The sequence below is a fragment of the Echinops telfairi genome, unplaced genomic scaffold, assembly GCF_000313985.2.
Source record: "Echinops telfairi isolate 266 unplaced genomic scaffold, ASM31398v2 ScPeMD7_9;HRSCAF=40, whole genome shotgun sequence".
Classification (NCBI taxonomy): domain Eukaryota; kingdom Metazoa; phylum Chordata; class Mammalia; order Afrosoricida; family Tenrecidae; genus Echinops; species Echinops telfairi.
The window spans coordinates 17,420,442-17,434,929 of NW_022103906.1; the positions used below are offsets into that span (position 1 = coordinate 17,420,442).

The 14,488-nt window shown below is 52.9% G+C and overlaps 1 protein-coding gene across 1 annotated transcript in view; it reads right to left on the reverse strand.

Moving 5' to 3' along the window:
- The window catches only part of PTK2B (protein tyrosine kinase 2 beta), a 70,464-nt gene that overhangs the window by 12,474 nt on the left and 43,502 nt on the right, over nucleotides 1–14,488 (reverse strand). The window contains exons 11-23 of the mRNA XM_004707620.2: nucleotides 13,805–13,844; nucleotides 13,437–13,483; nucleotides 12,566–12,616; nucleotides 12,000–12,097; nucleotides 11,187–11,271; nucleotides 10,879–10,979; nucleotides 10,519–10,634; nucleotides 8,065–8,165; nucleotides 7,880–7,969; nucleotides 6,295–6,499; nucleotides 3,150–3,258; nucleotides 2,204–2,269; nucleotides 471–596 (exon numbers count right to left, since the gene is read on the reverse strand). Coding sequence (XP_004707677.1) covers nucleotides 471–596; nucleotides 2,204–2,269; nucleotides 3,150–3,258; nucleotides 6,295–6,499; nucleotides 7,880–7,969; nucleotides 8,065–8,165; nucleotides 10,519–10,634; nucleotides 10,879–10,979; nucleotides 11,187–11,271; nucleotides 12,000–12,097; nucleotides 12,566–12,616; nucleotides 13,437–13,483; nucleotides 13,805–13,844 — 1,235 coding nt within the window. The remainder of the gene's footprint in view (nucleotides 1–470; nucleotides 597–2,203; nucleotides 2,270–3,149; nucleotides 3,259–6,294; nucleotides 6,500–7,879; nucleotides 7,970–8,064; nucleotides 8,166–10,518; nucleotides 10,635–10,878; nucleotides 10,980–11,186; nucleotides 11,272–11,999; nucleotides 12,098–12,565; nucleotides 12,617–13,436; nucleotides 13,484–13,804; nucleotides 13,845–14,488) is intronic.

Genomic DNA, 14,488 nt, shown 5'->3' on the forward strand with positions numbered 1-14,488 from the left:
GCAAGGTTTTACAAAAGCAGTAGAATTGGTGCACGCGCATGTATGCCTCCCTTCCACCAAGGAGAGATTTAAGAATCAAAGCAATCAAGCAAAATGAGGCAAAACAGGGCAGAGCCTCCTAGACCTTTTACTCTGCAGCACCAGCAGGCTTGGTTGTCCTCTACCTTGGAGTTTCCTCACTACAGTGTACTGACCGACCCCCGGGAGGTCAGGCAAGGGACACATGTCACACCAGTGCAGACAAGGTCAGGCCCAGATTCCACCACTGTCCCCAGAAGAGAAGGTGGCATGATTCCAGCCCCAAATCCCCTCACAAAGGAAAGTACATCCCATAACCCTTCAGTAGCTTGCCCAGCACGTGGCAGCATGGAGGGCACCCCATGTCAGTGTGAGAACCAGGGGACCCAGTGTCCCAGGCCACCTCCCCTCCAGCAGCGCGGACTGGGACCCAGCATGCAGAGCCCTCTTACCCGCATGCTGTGGCGCTTGAAGACATTGTGCCGCTGGAGAGGTGGCGTGTGCAGGGAGTTTACAGGAGATGGGTACTCCATAGGGCTGGTGAGCGTAGGGGAGCTGGCACACAGACCCTCGGGCACCTATTCAGGAGAAGCAGAGAAGCAAGAGGCACAGGACCACATGGCACGAAGGTGGACAACTAGCTGCTACAGACATATGGACAAAGGAATGACACGTAAGCACCATGGGGGCACAAGGGCTGCCCTGGAGGAGGGCTGGTTCTCCAGAAGCCTGGGGTGGGCACACACTGGCTGGCTTGCGACATGGTAGAGAAAGGTGCTTTGCTCTGGGCAAGCATTGGCACAGCCGCTGGCCCCCTTCATCCCTATAATATTCCTTCCATGACAGTCCGCACACACTGAGGGCTCTGTGTGTGCTCCTGACCAACCGAGAAATGTCTCCTCCATAGTCATGTGCCAAGTTGACAGATCCAATCAGCCTGTCTGCGTGTGTGTCTCTGTGTTGTATCTCCATGAGGGGGTCTAAAAAGTTCACGGGAAAATCCCATTCTCTTTTAATTTCATTTTTCCATGAATTTTTGAGGCCCTTTCATATATCCATATCTATATATATGTGGAAAAATTAAATTTAAAGTTTATAGAATTTTCCCATGAATTTTTTGTAGGCCCCTCATATGTGTAATTGTGTGTGTCTATATGTAGGTGTGCATACGTATATATACACATGTGTAAATAGATATATTATATATAATCACTGGTTAACATTAAAGGAGGTTATGTTTCTTTTTCAGGCCACTGCTGCTATCTTCAGACTGTAGGCTTTTCCTTGCTGTAAAGAGGCTCTCTCTGCTAGGTCTCAGCTGGGCACTTTTGCACAATGGGCATCTCACGGAGGAGACGTATGTGAGGCAAAGATGGAGAGACCCTGTTTCACATCCTTTGGGCATATCGTCAGGAGAGACCAGTCTCTCGGGAGGGACATCATGCTTGGTCAAGTCGCGGGGCAGTGAAAAAGAGGAAGATTTTCGACAGGTAGGCTCAAACACAACCCCTGTGGGGATGGCACAGGGCTGGGTGGGGTTTGTTCTGTTGTGCACAGGGTGGCTACAATAACAATGACACAAGAGGGGCTGGCCTTCTGCAAGGAGCCCCAGGCTGTCATGGTTCCCGTGGGTTGGGAAGGTACATCTCAAGCAGAGACTGAGCTGAGAAACATGGCAGAAGAAAAGAGAGCAGCTTGGGCCCCCTCGGATCTGGACGCAGGAGAGACACAGGACAAAGACACTCTGCAAAGGGGTTGAGGTGGGAAGAGGGCTCAGTTGGAGCCCCTCTTTACTGGCCATCCAGGCGATGGGCCCAAGGCACTGCACAGGAGTCCAGGGAGCAGCACCATGTTCCAGAGAACATGAGCTGTGCCCAGGTCCTCGGATTCCTTCACAGAGGGTCCTGCTCAGGACCCAGGGCGGCCGTGGACAAGGAGCACTAAGCTGCATGCAGGCACATGAAGCAGCAAACACTGCGGACATCCTCTGAGGAGCGGATGGGCTGGGCTTAAGTAATATTCTCAGGCAGGACAGCGTTCCATTTTTACACTTGATCCTGGCACGCTGAGGTCAAATTCCCCAGCAAGAGAGGGCTGTTCTTCAGAGGCACAAGTGCGGCCTTTCAGGAGTGACCTAGCTGCAGAATGGACCAGAGCTTCCCCATCCCTCTGATCGCATATCTACCTGGAACTGCAGTTTGGGAGGCAGAAGGTTGGTCTGTGGCGGGGGTCTGTACTTCGGCCGGCTGGGCTGCAGAGAGAAAAGAGATGTGTCCTCCACGTGAGGATCTTCCCTCCTTCGCAGTGAGAATGACTCGTCCAGGGGATGCCCGGGATGGAGACAGGTCAGGGGTGTTCAGAACGAAGAAGAGACGAGGGACAAAGTTGTTATTTAAATCACTTTATATCCACTTAGTGGGGGCCATCTGCATGCTGGCTGATGGGAAGATACAAAGAGGTTAGTGTTTCTGCCCTCTTGGAATGAGAGCATTCATTGTGAGTGCATGCGTGCATTTGTGTAACCAAACTGTATACGATGCACCTGGCAAATAAGCAATCAAGAGCTACCAGTTCAGAGGTAGGAGGTCGGCAAGGGCTCAGGAAAGCTTCATGAAGACCACAGAAATTGAGCTGAGTCCTGAGAGAAGGGCATGCTGGGCCCAGGGGACCGTGAGAAAAGCCTTGGGCTTAAGTGAACATGGTCTTGAATCTAGCCATCTAGTGGTGTTCCAGTCAGGCACTGGCCCCTGAGTGCAGCGGTGTCAGGGCGGGCACAGGCACACATTTGACCTAGGTGTCCCAAGGACACTCTCCCTTCTCATGTCCCTGGGGAATCTAACGTGTCCTGAAAACACTCCCAGAAGAAGAGTGCTCCAGCTAGCTACTCAGGGAAAACTTTTCCAGGGTGATTCCAGGATCCAGCTTTCCCACAAGGCTCCGCTGTCTTCAGATTCCACCCTAATTGCAGAGCAGTGATGTGACAGGGGCCGAGTGCAGGGCTGCTGGGTGGAGCAGCATCTTTCCTGTGCAATGAGGGGCCTGTTAGATGATAGGACTGGGTGAGAATGGGCCACAGAGGGTCCTAGTTCTGCTGGGACTCAGAGGACTGATGAGCCTGGGTCTTGCCTTACCTTGGGTGGGGGCTCCTGGAAGGCTGTGGGTTCCAAGATTTTGGGGGTTCGGTAGCGAGTGTTCCTTTCCTGCTCTAGAGCAATGTCCTTCTCCATCTGGTAAATATCACTGCCAAGAAGTCAAGTCGGGTAAGGAGAGAGAAACATGGTCAAAGTAAGCTGCCCCTCTGCCCCTGGCTTTAGCCCTCTTGTACCTGCTATTGTCACCATTTCTCGAAGTGGGTTTCTTGATGTTCCCAGCCAACTGCCTGAAGGAGGCCTATATACTCTACATCTCTTGGTTCATTAATTGTCAACAAGGCGTTAAAGGCTCCTCCCATCAACACCTCCCTAATGTGTATTAATAGGGAAGGCTTTCCTGCCCTAATTACCCAACCCAGTGGTTCTCAGCTTGGAGATCAAGACCCCTGGGGCTCTGAATGGGCCCTTTAATACATATGCGTTCACATAAATGAGGACCAAGTACTGTATGCTGTTGATATGCAACCTTTGATGCTAGTGTTTCAAAACATATGCATTACATTTAAGAAAGTCCACCATGAAATTTACAGCATTTCATCAATTCATGAGTATGCACATGGTGTTGTTACATGGTGGGGTTTCTCAAAATTCCCTCCTACCCCCACTCCCCTCCCAAAAGCCAAGGAGCTCTGACCTCATCCTGTCTTAACTCTAGAGACAGCAATGTCAGAGAGGTCTCCTAAGAAGGAGATTTTGCGGATTGTGTTAGAAACCCTCCTCATCCAAACTAATGTAGTGTCAAGTGTCACCCCATGCCCCCAGCCAAGAACCACCCCCCCCTATCTTCTTGTGGGTCCCAATCCCTCTCAAAGGCACTTTCCTGTAGGTTCCTTGAAGTGGGAGTTGACAACTAAGCCCAGGGCCCAACTTCAGCCTCTGCCTATTTTTGTATGACCGCCAGGCTAGAGACATTTTCTTCTTTCTTTACAGTTTTAAATGGTTTGGGGCAGGGAAAGATTTTGTGATATGTGAAAATTATATTAAAGTTCCGTTTCAGTGCCCATAAATAAAAATGTACCTGGCAGATAGCCTTGTGCATTCATTTACATATTGTCTATGGCTACTGACATGCTACAGTGGTAGAGAGGTGCCCCATTGCAGCAGACAGTATAGAGCTCCAAATACTATGCACTGGGTTTTTCTGGGAAAGATTTGATTCACTGAGGACCACCCTGAAGGAAACCAGGCCCAAGGGAGAGTTGGCATGCAGCATGCACTGAGAAAATCAGAGGACCCTCAACCCTGAAATGATATCTGATGACTCATTCCTGATTTCATGATACTCAGGGGACCCTCTGGAGCACGTGACGAGGAGCACACCTTCCGCTCCTTCCCACCTTCCATTCAGAAAGGTGAGGCTGCTCCCAGGTCACTTTCTTAGTAACGTGTTAAAAATTGTGCCCTGCAGAGTCAGAAACGGGAGGAGGAGATGGAACGCATGGCCAATTGCCTCCATGAACAATTGCCCCCTTTGCCATGAGATGAGAGCTGGATGGTGGCTGGTTACCTGCGATAGTGAAGGTTTATTGTGCCAACCTCGGTGATGAACACATGTGGGACTCATTGAAGGGCAGTTTAATTGAAGGGCGGAACGATAAATGGCTCGGCGAGGCTCGCCTCTTTGGTCTCTTGCTCTCTGATGGTCAGAGCCGTGAGGCTGCCTTAGTCAGCTCTCTGCCTCAGCTGGCAAGGCTCACTTCCTGCAAGACATCCCTGAGGAGAAGCCACATGGACCGACCCTGATGCAGCCCTGGGTGCCGGAGAAGCTGCGTGGAGACCCTGCCAGTGCTGAGATGCTTACATGCTCACTGATTCGGCTTTCCTCCTGCAGTCAGCATCACTGCGTGTGTTTTGTGAGTTTAAGGAGGACTTTGTGGATCGGTGTCGGACATATGGGCTAATGTTGGACTTATGGGCTTGGACTGGACTGGGTTGGGACGCTTTCTTCATATACACTTACCCTTTATGTAAAACTCTCTTATACATAGATGAGTTTCAGTGGATTTGTTTTCTCTAGTCTACCCAGACTAACTCATTACCATTATGGGCTATTTTGATAGAAGATTCTACAGAAGAACTTTGATCCAAAGGGAGGGGAAGGGAGGAAAAAGCATTTCATATTCTCATGGAATCTAGACTTGTTAAAGCTACAGGGGATGTATGAGCCCTTGAAACTCTTTCTCTAAGATCATTTAAAAATGCTTACACTAAAAATGTCTCGTGAAGTCCTCTTAGAACCAAACAGTAGTTTAGCTTAGTGACTAAAGCCCATCTGCTTTGAGCACCGAGCTCTTATAAAGAACTGTCCACACGGGATCAAATGGTCTAGAGCAACTGGAGAGGTGCGAGAGCAGCTTTGTAGACACTGCGCTTATGTTGGCAGCGCAGGAACCATGCAGAAGGTGGTGAGGACGGAGGCACACCTGGGCGCATGCCATCAGTGCCCCGTGTAGAAACTGAACTGATGTGTGCTCTGCTGTGAACGCGCTCAACACAACATCACAAGAACCACACCTTCCCCTGCTGACTGGACGGAAATACCCAGAGACAGAGAAGAGTGAGTGCTTCCGGGAAGGCAGCCTCCACACCCTGGTCCCACACCTGGAAGGCATGTTTCCAACCTCTCCGAAGAGCATAATCACATCCATGAAAATCTGGTTCGGCCTTTTGAGTCAAACCTACAAAGTATGTCCTGAGTACGTGCTATGAGCGTGGCACTGTGTTCTGAGTTGAGTGATGCTGCAATAGCCAAGGCTGGCATGGGCTCACTTTTTCTCTGACTGGATGCTTGGCTTTGACTTTTCGTTCCTAACAGAGACAGCTATGGGGCACCCCTCTGGCATATGCATCCGGCACCGTGCTTGTGTGGCCAGTTCCATTTGAGTGCATGATTGCATGTGGATCAGAAGGAAGGTCTGGGTTCAAACAGGAGCCCATCTTTCCCTGCCCTGGATGGGACACCACTCTCAACCTTTTGAGCTCTGGTGGAACCCTGGCTGCCTCTGATTTAGGGGAGTCTCTGGGAGACCTCTAAGAACTCTCGGATGAGCCTTGCTATCTGCTAGCTGAGGAGACATTCCCACCTCGAATACCCTCTCCCTGCAGCCCCTCTCTCTCCACTCACCTGAGGCTGCACACAAGCTCAGTGAAGCGGGGCCGGTCACTGGGGTCATAGTCCCAGCAGCGGGTCATGAGCGTGTAGAGGACAGGTGGGCAGAGGTCGGGTTTGGGCAGCCGGTCCCCTTTCTCCAGCACCCCGATGACATCCTTGTTCTCCAACCAGAAGAAAGGCTGCTTCCCAAAGCTCAGGATCTCCCACATGCACACCGCTGAGGGAAGGAGGTGAGGGCTCAGGGCATGGGTAGGGGAGGACTGGCACGGGCAAATACAAGGCCATCTCCCCAGAATCCAAGGTGACCATCAGGGCTCCATCCCTGCCAGGAAGGCCCACCCGATTTCTTGCCAAAGACCAACATGTCCACCAATACAATGATCCTTATTGAGGGAACTAAGGCCCCTCTCTCTCTATACTCCTGTTATGGGTTGATTGTGTCCCCTCAAAATAAATGTTGGAAATCTATTCCCTATACCTGTGGATCACTGCTATGGAGCCAATGCTGATTCGTAGGACAAGGTAGAACTGGCCCATGGATTTCTGAGGCTGTAACTCTTTACAGCATTAGAAAGCCTCATCTTTCTCGCAAGGAGGGGCTAAGCTGGTGGTTTAGAACTGTTAACCTTGTGGTTACCAGCCCAATGCCTAATCACTACACCATCAAGCCTCAATGGCAGTTGAGTTTGGTTTTGTGTTTTTCATACCCATTGATGTAATCCCTTTTGGGAAAAAGGTCTTTTGTCATGTTAATGAATCGCTAGTGAGGTGTGTCCTCAATGACTGCTGAGTTGTAAAAAGAGCAGATTAGACACAGATGCACAGCCATTGGAGGGATGGGAGGGAAGTACTATCTCACTACAGAGGGAAATGAGTCTAAAAGCCCAGGAACCACAAGGCTTGCAGGCCCTGAGGTGATATCGACCTCTCTCCCTAGGCACCTCCCTGTAGACTACACCATGATGAGTTCAGACCCCTAGCTTCCAGATTTCTATTTCTGTTGGTACAGCACTGGGTAATCCCAGACAGACCAGCTAAAGGGGTTCTGTGGGTTCTGGGAGTCTCAGTCAAAGGCACATCTTTGGGACCATTGGTGCCACATGTTTGACAATCCGGGGACAGTGACGCCTCAATCAGAAAGCTGGGGTTCATAATCTCACCCTGACACTTCCTGTCTATGTTGTCGTGGAGAAGACCCTAGTGTTTGAGCCTGGGTTTCCTTGCTGTGAAGTGGACAGAGAGTGCCGGCCTTTGTCGAGTCTGGGCTCACGCACAGGATGGCGCGTTTTGAAGAGCGATGACCGTAGCTCATCTGCTGTCACCACATTCTGCACCTCCTTCTCAAAGCAAAGCTCAACGTTTGACTCTTGAGGGTGCCCTGCAGGGTGTCCCAGGCTCCATCCTCGGGGCTGTTCCATTCAAAGTAACCCTCAGCCATGTCACCCCCAGCCCACCACTGCTCTCTCTATTCTGGGATTCCACAGGCAAAACAGGACTCATGCAACCTTAGTCCACGTGCCTTGTCAGGCACCTGCTGGCCATGGAGGTCAGAACTGGGTCCTTTCCAGACCCCCCATGCCCTGGAAACTCCACTCACCAAACATCCAGACGTCACTGGCTGTGGTGAAGCGTCGGAAGTTAATAGACTCGGGGGACATCCACTTGATGGGGAGACGAGTCACAGAGGCTTTGGGAAGCAGAGAGGGGTTGTTCAGAGGAGCAAAGACCAGGGACATGTGTGGAAATACGGCCTAGTCTCTGGCCATCAGAGCCTCCCCTTACCTTTGTAATACTCCTCATCCTCAATGTACCGGGAAAGGCCAAAATCCCCCAGCTTGACACAATCAGGGGAGGCCACCAGGATGTTTCGGACGGCAATGTCCCTGGAAGAAGGATGAGGTGACAATGGTGAGGTGCCACCACCTCCCTCCCCACCCAGGAGGAGGAGGACTTCACACAGAGAGACTGACAAAGGACAGTGGCCTGGGTCTGGGAGTGCAGAGCAGAAGCCGGCGGCTTCCCTCCCCACCTCTCACCAGGCCCATCTTGCTATGGCTCAGCTCCGGCCCATCCAGGGGCAGTGGAGCCCATCCTCTCTCCACCTTGTTTTGTTCCCCAAGCCCAGAAAAGAAGGAAGATGCCACCCTGAGGGGGACAGAGGTTGTACACTCTCAGGACACTGGGGTCAGTGGATGGAGTCTTTCCATTCAGCCACACTGGGCCTGGGACGCCTCCTTCCATATTTCCTGGCATCGCTGTTTAGGCCCTCGGCCATCCTTTCCTATCTTACCATTGGAGCTTTGCCTCTCATGGTCTCTCCTCCACATCTCTAACTCGAAGCCTGCTTGCTGCTCCCAGGGCAGGCCCTGTACACTCTCACTGTTGCTCACAGTGTCCCCTCTACCAGGGAGGCTGTCTCCTTGAGGGGTCTTTAAAGATGAACCTCTATAGTTGCTGCCCACTTTCCTGGCCACAACCATTCTCTCCCCACTCTGCCTTTTCATCGTTAAAAAAGCAAAAACAAAACTGCTATCAATCGATGCCGACTCAGAGCAACCCTATAGGGCAGGATAGAACTGCTCCCGTGAATTTCCAAGACTGTCTCTCTTTACAGGGGTAGAAACCCCCATCTTTCTCCTGAGGATCAGCTTGTGGTTTTGAACTGCTGCCCTTGTGGTTAGCAGCCCAACAGGTAGCCACAATGCCACCAGGGCTCCTTTGGTCATTGTCATGTTTTCTTTCCTAATGGCTGTGAGCAGCAGCCACGGGTGCAGCCGCAGAGCGAACTGGGATGATGAAAACGCATTTGCCTTGGAGCCAAGTGTGGTGTTACCATGAGCAGAGAGGAACAAAGCCACACCAACAACCAGTTGCCATGCAGTCGGTGCTGACTCCTGGAGACCGTGTGTCTGTCACTGTAGAACTGTGCTCCACGAGGGGGGATCATTGCTGGTTTTCCAGTGGGTCACCAAGGCCTTTCTTCTATGGCCTGTCTGAGTGGACTTGACCAGCCAACCCTTGGGTTAGTTAGCTCTTCACACACCCAGGGTCTCCAATTAAGCCGAATAGGCAGGATCACGTAATTGCTTGACCCACCCTGGATCATGACATAGGCTTTCAGAATTCCCTGGAACAGGTGGGGAGCCTGGGTCCCAGAGAGCTGACGTAGCTTACCCAGCAGCTTCCCGGTGATTGGCCCAGGGACCCTCACTCTAGAGCTGTGCCCTCGGAGCCCACCCAGGAGTAGCCGCTTCAGCTGCTGTGTCCCTCACACCTGCACTCGCCTGCTCACTCAGTCCATTCCTGAATATTTATTTTCAGGATCTAAAAAGGTGACTTAGAAACATGCCGACTTGAAACACATGAACCCAGACGGGAACCGGTCCTGTGATCCCCTCACCTTGACCCCGTCAATATTTGTGCTGTGCAGTTTCTTCTCAGACAAGAACCTAGCTCCACAAGGAAAGGACACATTGTCTGTTTTCAGTCATAGCTTTATCCCGAAGCCTAGGATACTAGCTGGCACACCATAGACATACAGGCATCTTTGTTGAATGGGTGTATGGATTTTTCGCATCCCCAACAAGGCTTAGTGCACAGGCCGGGAACTCATGTCAGTGCTGCGGCCTAGGAAGCGATCCACCCAGTGCTCTTGGGGCACCTGCCTGTCTCCAGCAGGACGCCACTCGCTCTTTAGGGAATGGGGCACAAAGCCAGGTGGAGAAGGGACCCACAACAAGCCACCAGATGCAGTAGGAACTGGTGCAGTGAGGAGCTAGGATGGAGCCATTGGGTCAGGCTGGGAAGTGCCCAAACCCTAGGCCTGTCCTCCTGCTCTTCAGCCTACGTCCTTCCTCCTGGGCCATGGCACTCCCAGGTAGCGCTGCGGCACCTGGTGGATCCAGGAGCGGAACAAGCTCTGAGGTGGTCGTTCCTAACTCCAAGGGAAGAGGAGTAGAATTTTTTTGGGGGGGAAGGGGGCAACCAAACTTAGGGCTTTCAATTTCTTCCCGACGGCAATTCTGTGAGGTCCCTGCTGTTATTTTCACCTTTAAGGCGAGGCAGCAGATTCATTGAGGTTGCTCAGAGTGGCTCCCAGTTACCAAGAGAAGCAGGGTCAGAGCCAGGGCGCTGTACAGGTCTCAGTGACTCCAGGGACCTGCTCCACCCCAATGTTCTCCGGGACAGCTCTAGGGGCCCAGGCTTCCACACGGCCCGCCCTGTCCCGAGCCCTACCTGTGGACACAGCTGATGCTCTCCAGGTAGGCCATGGCCTTGCCTATCTGCAGCGAGTACAGGACAAGGGTGAGCACCTTCAGCGAGTTCTTGTTTCGCTCCAGGTAGTGGCCCAGCTGTGGGAAGGAGGGGAAGGTTCCAGCAAGACCCCCTGCATGGAGCCAGAGGCCAGACTGTAGGCAGGCACCCGCCCTCCCAGGGAGGGCCAAGCCCACCAGTACGGATGCTCCGTCGACTTCCCCCATGAACAGTCTCTTGGCTGTCCCCATTGCACAGGGAAGGCAGAAAGCAAGCCTGGGGACTGGGTGCTTTCGCGACCTCACGGCCCACAGGGGCAATCTGTCCTGTTCCCCAGCTTACCTCTCCGTAGGGATACAGTTCCATGATGATCCAGGTGGGCTCCTCCTCAATGATGCCCACCAGCTTCACGATGTGGGGGTGGTCGAGGTTCTTCATGATCACTAGTGTTGGGGAGAAGAGGATCAACTCAAAGGCCCACGAGGCGCGGAGAGGAGAACGCTGGCTGTGCGGCGCCAGCCGGCGGTGCCTCGCTCCTCTTGACAGAAGGCCCAGGCTTGCTCACACAGCCTTCCCAGACCTGAAGTCGCCCTTCTCGCTCAAAGGTCTGTGCTGGCTCAGCAGGCTGTGCTGCTGCTCGGGAGACCTACCTGCCTCACTCATGAACTTCTCCTTGTTGTCCAGAGTGCAGTCTTTCTTGCAGGTCTTGACCGCGACATTGATCTGCTCCCCTTTCTGCAACGAGAGTGTGTGCAGGGTCCTCTGGGCCCGTGGATTGTGAACAAACAAAGCCTGCCGCCCCCTGCCTCTCTGTACCTGCCTTCTTCCTGGCTGCCCTCTTCTCCCTCCCTGCTGCTGCTTTCCCTCTAGACCAGGGCCTGCTGCAACCGGAGAGGACCTCCGAGATTCAGTCGGCCAAGCCCCTGGTTGTATGGACGCAGGCCCTGAACCTCAGAGGGGTTCCATGAGTTCACCTACAGCTCGAGGCTGTACCCCAGTCCAGACCACTCGATACAAGGTCCAGGGCACTTTCTCTGTGTTCTTTTTTTTTTTTTTTTTAAATTTCCATCACCCTTTCCCTGATCTTCCCGTCCCTACTGGGGCAGTTAGAAACACAGCCACAAAGAGGAACATCGCTGGGTCCCTGGGTACACGCCACCCCGACTCCTGCCTCAGCTCTCAATCTTTCTTTCTCAAAATGGCCTTCCTATTTCTCTCCCCCTTGCATTCTTCCTCAACCCCCCTGCAACCCCCTTCTCCATTCTACTTCTGTTTTGCTGTTTTTCATGGTATTTCTCGCCTTCTTGGAATTCTCTCTCAGTTCCATCGTTTCTTTTCATAGTTTAGGACTACTCCAAGCACCAAGCAGGCCACTTTTAGAGCTGCTGGGTGTATGACCCGAGCTCCTGTCTCACCTGGTGCACAAGCCCGAGGGAAGGGTGAGGGGAGAGGCTGAAACTCACATGGTTCTGGTAGACGCCTTCGTACACCTCCCCGAAAAAGCCTTCGCCAAGGATACGACCTAGAACCACATGTTCCCGGGAGACGCCGTACTGAAGACCTGCACAAATGGGGGAACGGGAAGCCTCAGGAGCGCAGGAGCCAGCCGGCACCCCTCAGGGTGCCCGAGAGCTTGCAGGTCCCAACACCCGGCTTTGCCAGACCCTCAGCCAGACCCTCAGCTGAGAACCTCCACCAGGATCCAGGGGCAGGACTGAGAAAGGGGATCGAGAATGTGCGACTGCCTCAGACGCAGAGAGGGGCCATCGATCCCCTCCCCTCAGAAGGCTGAGCCCTGTGTCCACACAGTGATAACTCCCAGCCAGCACTGCAGGCATGCCGAATGGCAATCCATAAAGGGAAAAGATCACCGTCCTAGTCTGCCATTCAAAGTGACCCTGGGCTTCCTCTTTCAGAGCCACACACGGAGGAGGACAATGGAAGGAGTAAAAGACCCCTCGGGTGCCACCTGCATCATGAAATGCCACTCCATAGGGCCGGGGTCAGCGTGATGGGGTCAGGGACCTACCTGCAGGCCTCCGCAGGGTCTCATCAGGGATCTCCGAGTAGATGTCTGACTCTGGAATGAGAGGAGAGGCCCCGCCCGTGATTGAGAATCCCCACCAGAGAGGTTCTGCCCCGTGATGGCGAAGTCCCACATCCCGAGAGACTCCAGTGTGTGGCTTCCATCTCAGAGCAGGTGGAGCCCGGCTGACAGCACCAGGAGGGGGCGGAGCCAGCCCTGCTGCAGAGTCCACCTGCCAGGCTTCAGAGCGGTGGTAAGTGCAGAACACACCAGCACCTAACTTTGACTCCCTGTGGCTGGGGTCCCTAGCTTTCCATTTGGGTCACGTAAGTTGGTTAACCCTTCTGAACCACCATTTCCTTTCCTGTGAAATGATTATTTCATGAGGGCGTTTGATATCATCACTGAGTAAAATACCTATAAAGTGTTTTACAGGGCATCTGCCACATAGCTACTGCTCAGCAACTCCCCCCAAACAAACAAACAAACAAACAAACAAACAAACAAACCAGACCCGCTGTCATGAGTGGGTTCCATCTCCCAGTGACTCCACGTGGTTCCGGGTAGAAGGAAGAACTCTTCCTTCCATAGGATGCCAACCCCCTCACCACTTCCCCTGGGTGGGTTCGAACCACCAACCTTTATGTCGGTAGACACGTGACAACTGTTGGCACCACTCAGAACCTTTAACAGCTTGGTGCACATTAGCTGTTATTTGAATGGCATTTTGAAGCCCTCATTGAGAAGTTCTGGGAGAAGATTGTTTTTCTGTAACAGGAGGGGATGCTTGGAGATGTCACAAGAGCAGACAGAGGCAAGCGAGCAGCCGAGAGGTTGCGGACACAGAGCGAGTCCTGCATGTGGCTTGGCTTACCGATACTGCAGCTTTCCGAGAAGTGGGAGCGTCGCTCCTCCAGGTTTCTGTAGGGTGAGATCAGAGAGTAGCGGTGAGCTCAGAGCCTGCCAGCGGATAGTTGGGTGGCTACCCTGGGAGACTGGGTCTGCGCTGCCAGTGGGACAGAGGAAGAACAGTGCCCCTCTAAGATGACACCAGGCAGCATTGGAATGTAAGCATACCCCTGCACGCATTTATAGGGAAGGAAGAAATTCCATGTGGGAAAGTGCTGGGCTGCCAATGTTGTCCCCCGAGGCCCTGGAAGGCAGGAACTAAAGCCCCTTTTACTTCCTTCTGCTGCAAGCACGGCTGAGCCCAGGGCTATTCCTGCTTCACATTCTACTCACAGCATGGGGATCTGGGGCAGGCTGCTCCTCTTCTCGCCATCTGTGGAGAGAGGAGAAAGATAGAGAAGCTGGTGCCAGGGGAGACTCCCATCTTGGATGACCATCAGACCTCTACTCTGCTCCTCGCACCCAACACAAGGGGATCCGACCTCCCAGCCATGCTGTTCCCGCCTAGAGCCAGAGAGCAGCGCTTTGGATCCCTCTGGTAGAAGAGCATCTAGGGAGTAATCCCGTCACCAGGCACCTGCTCCAGCCCAGCCAGCTGCTTCCTGGTTACAATTTTGAAGCAAGGATACACACGGGGGGATCCAGCCATGGTTGGGCTATGGCTTTGACCTTCCTGGGGCTACAGACACCTCTCGCACAGTGCCAACATCACTTCTGACCAGCAAGGCCAGAGGAAGACAGACGGGCTGACTGCCTACTGTAGCTGGTGACCCCGCTGGTCCATGGGGTCCTGTCTCTAAGGACAGCCCCTCCCAGGTCAAGCCCTTCTCTGGTGTCAGTCAGTGTCTTAGCCGCTCCTCTCAGCTTCAGGGCCTTCCTTGGCTTAGCTGTGCGGCAATATATATATATATATATATATATATATATATATATATCAGGGCCTTCCTTGGCTTAGCTGTGTGACTATATATATAATATCAGGGCCTTCCTTGGCTTAGCTGTGCGACTATATATATA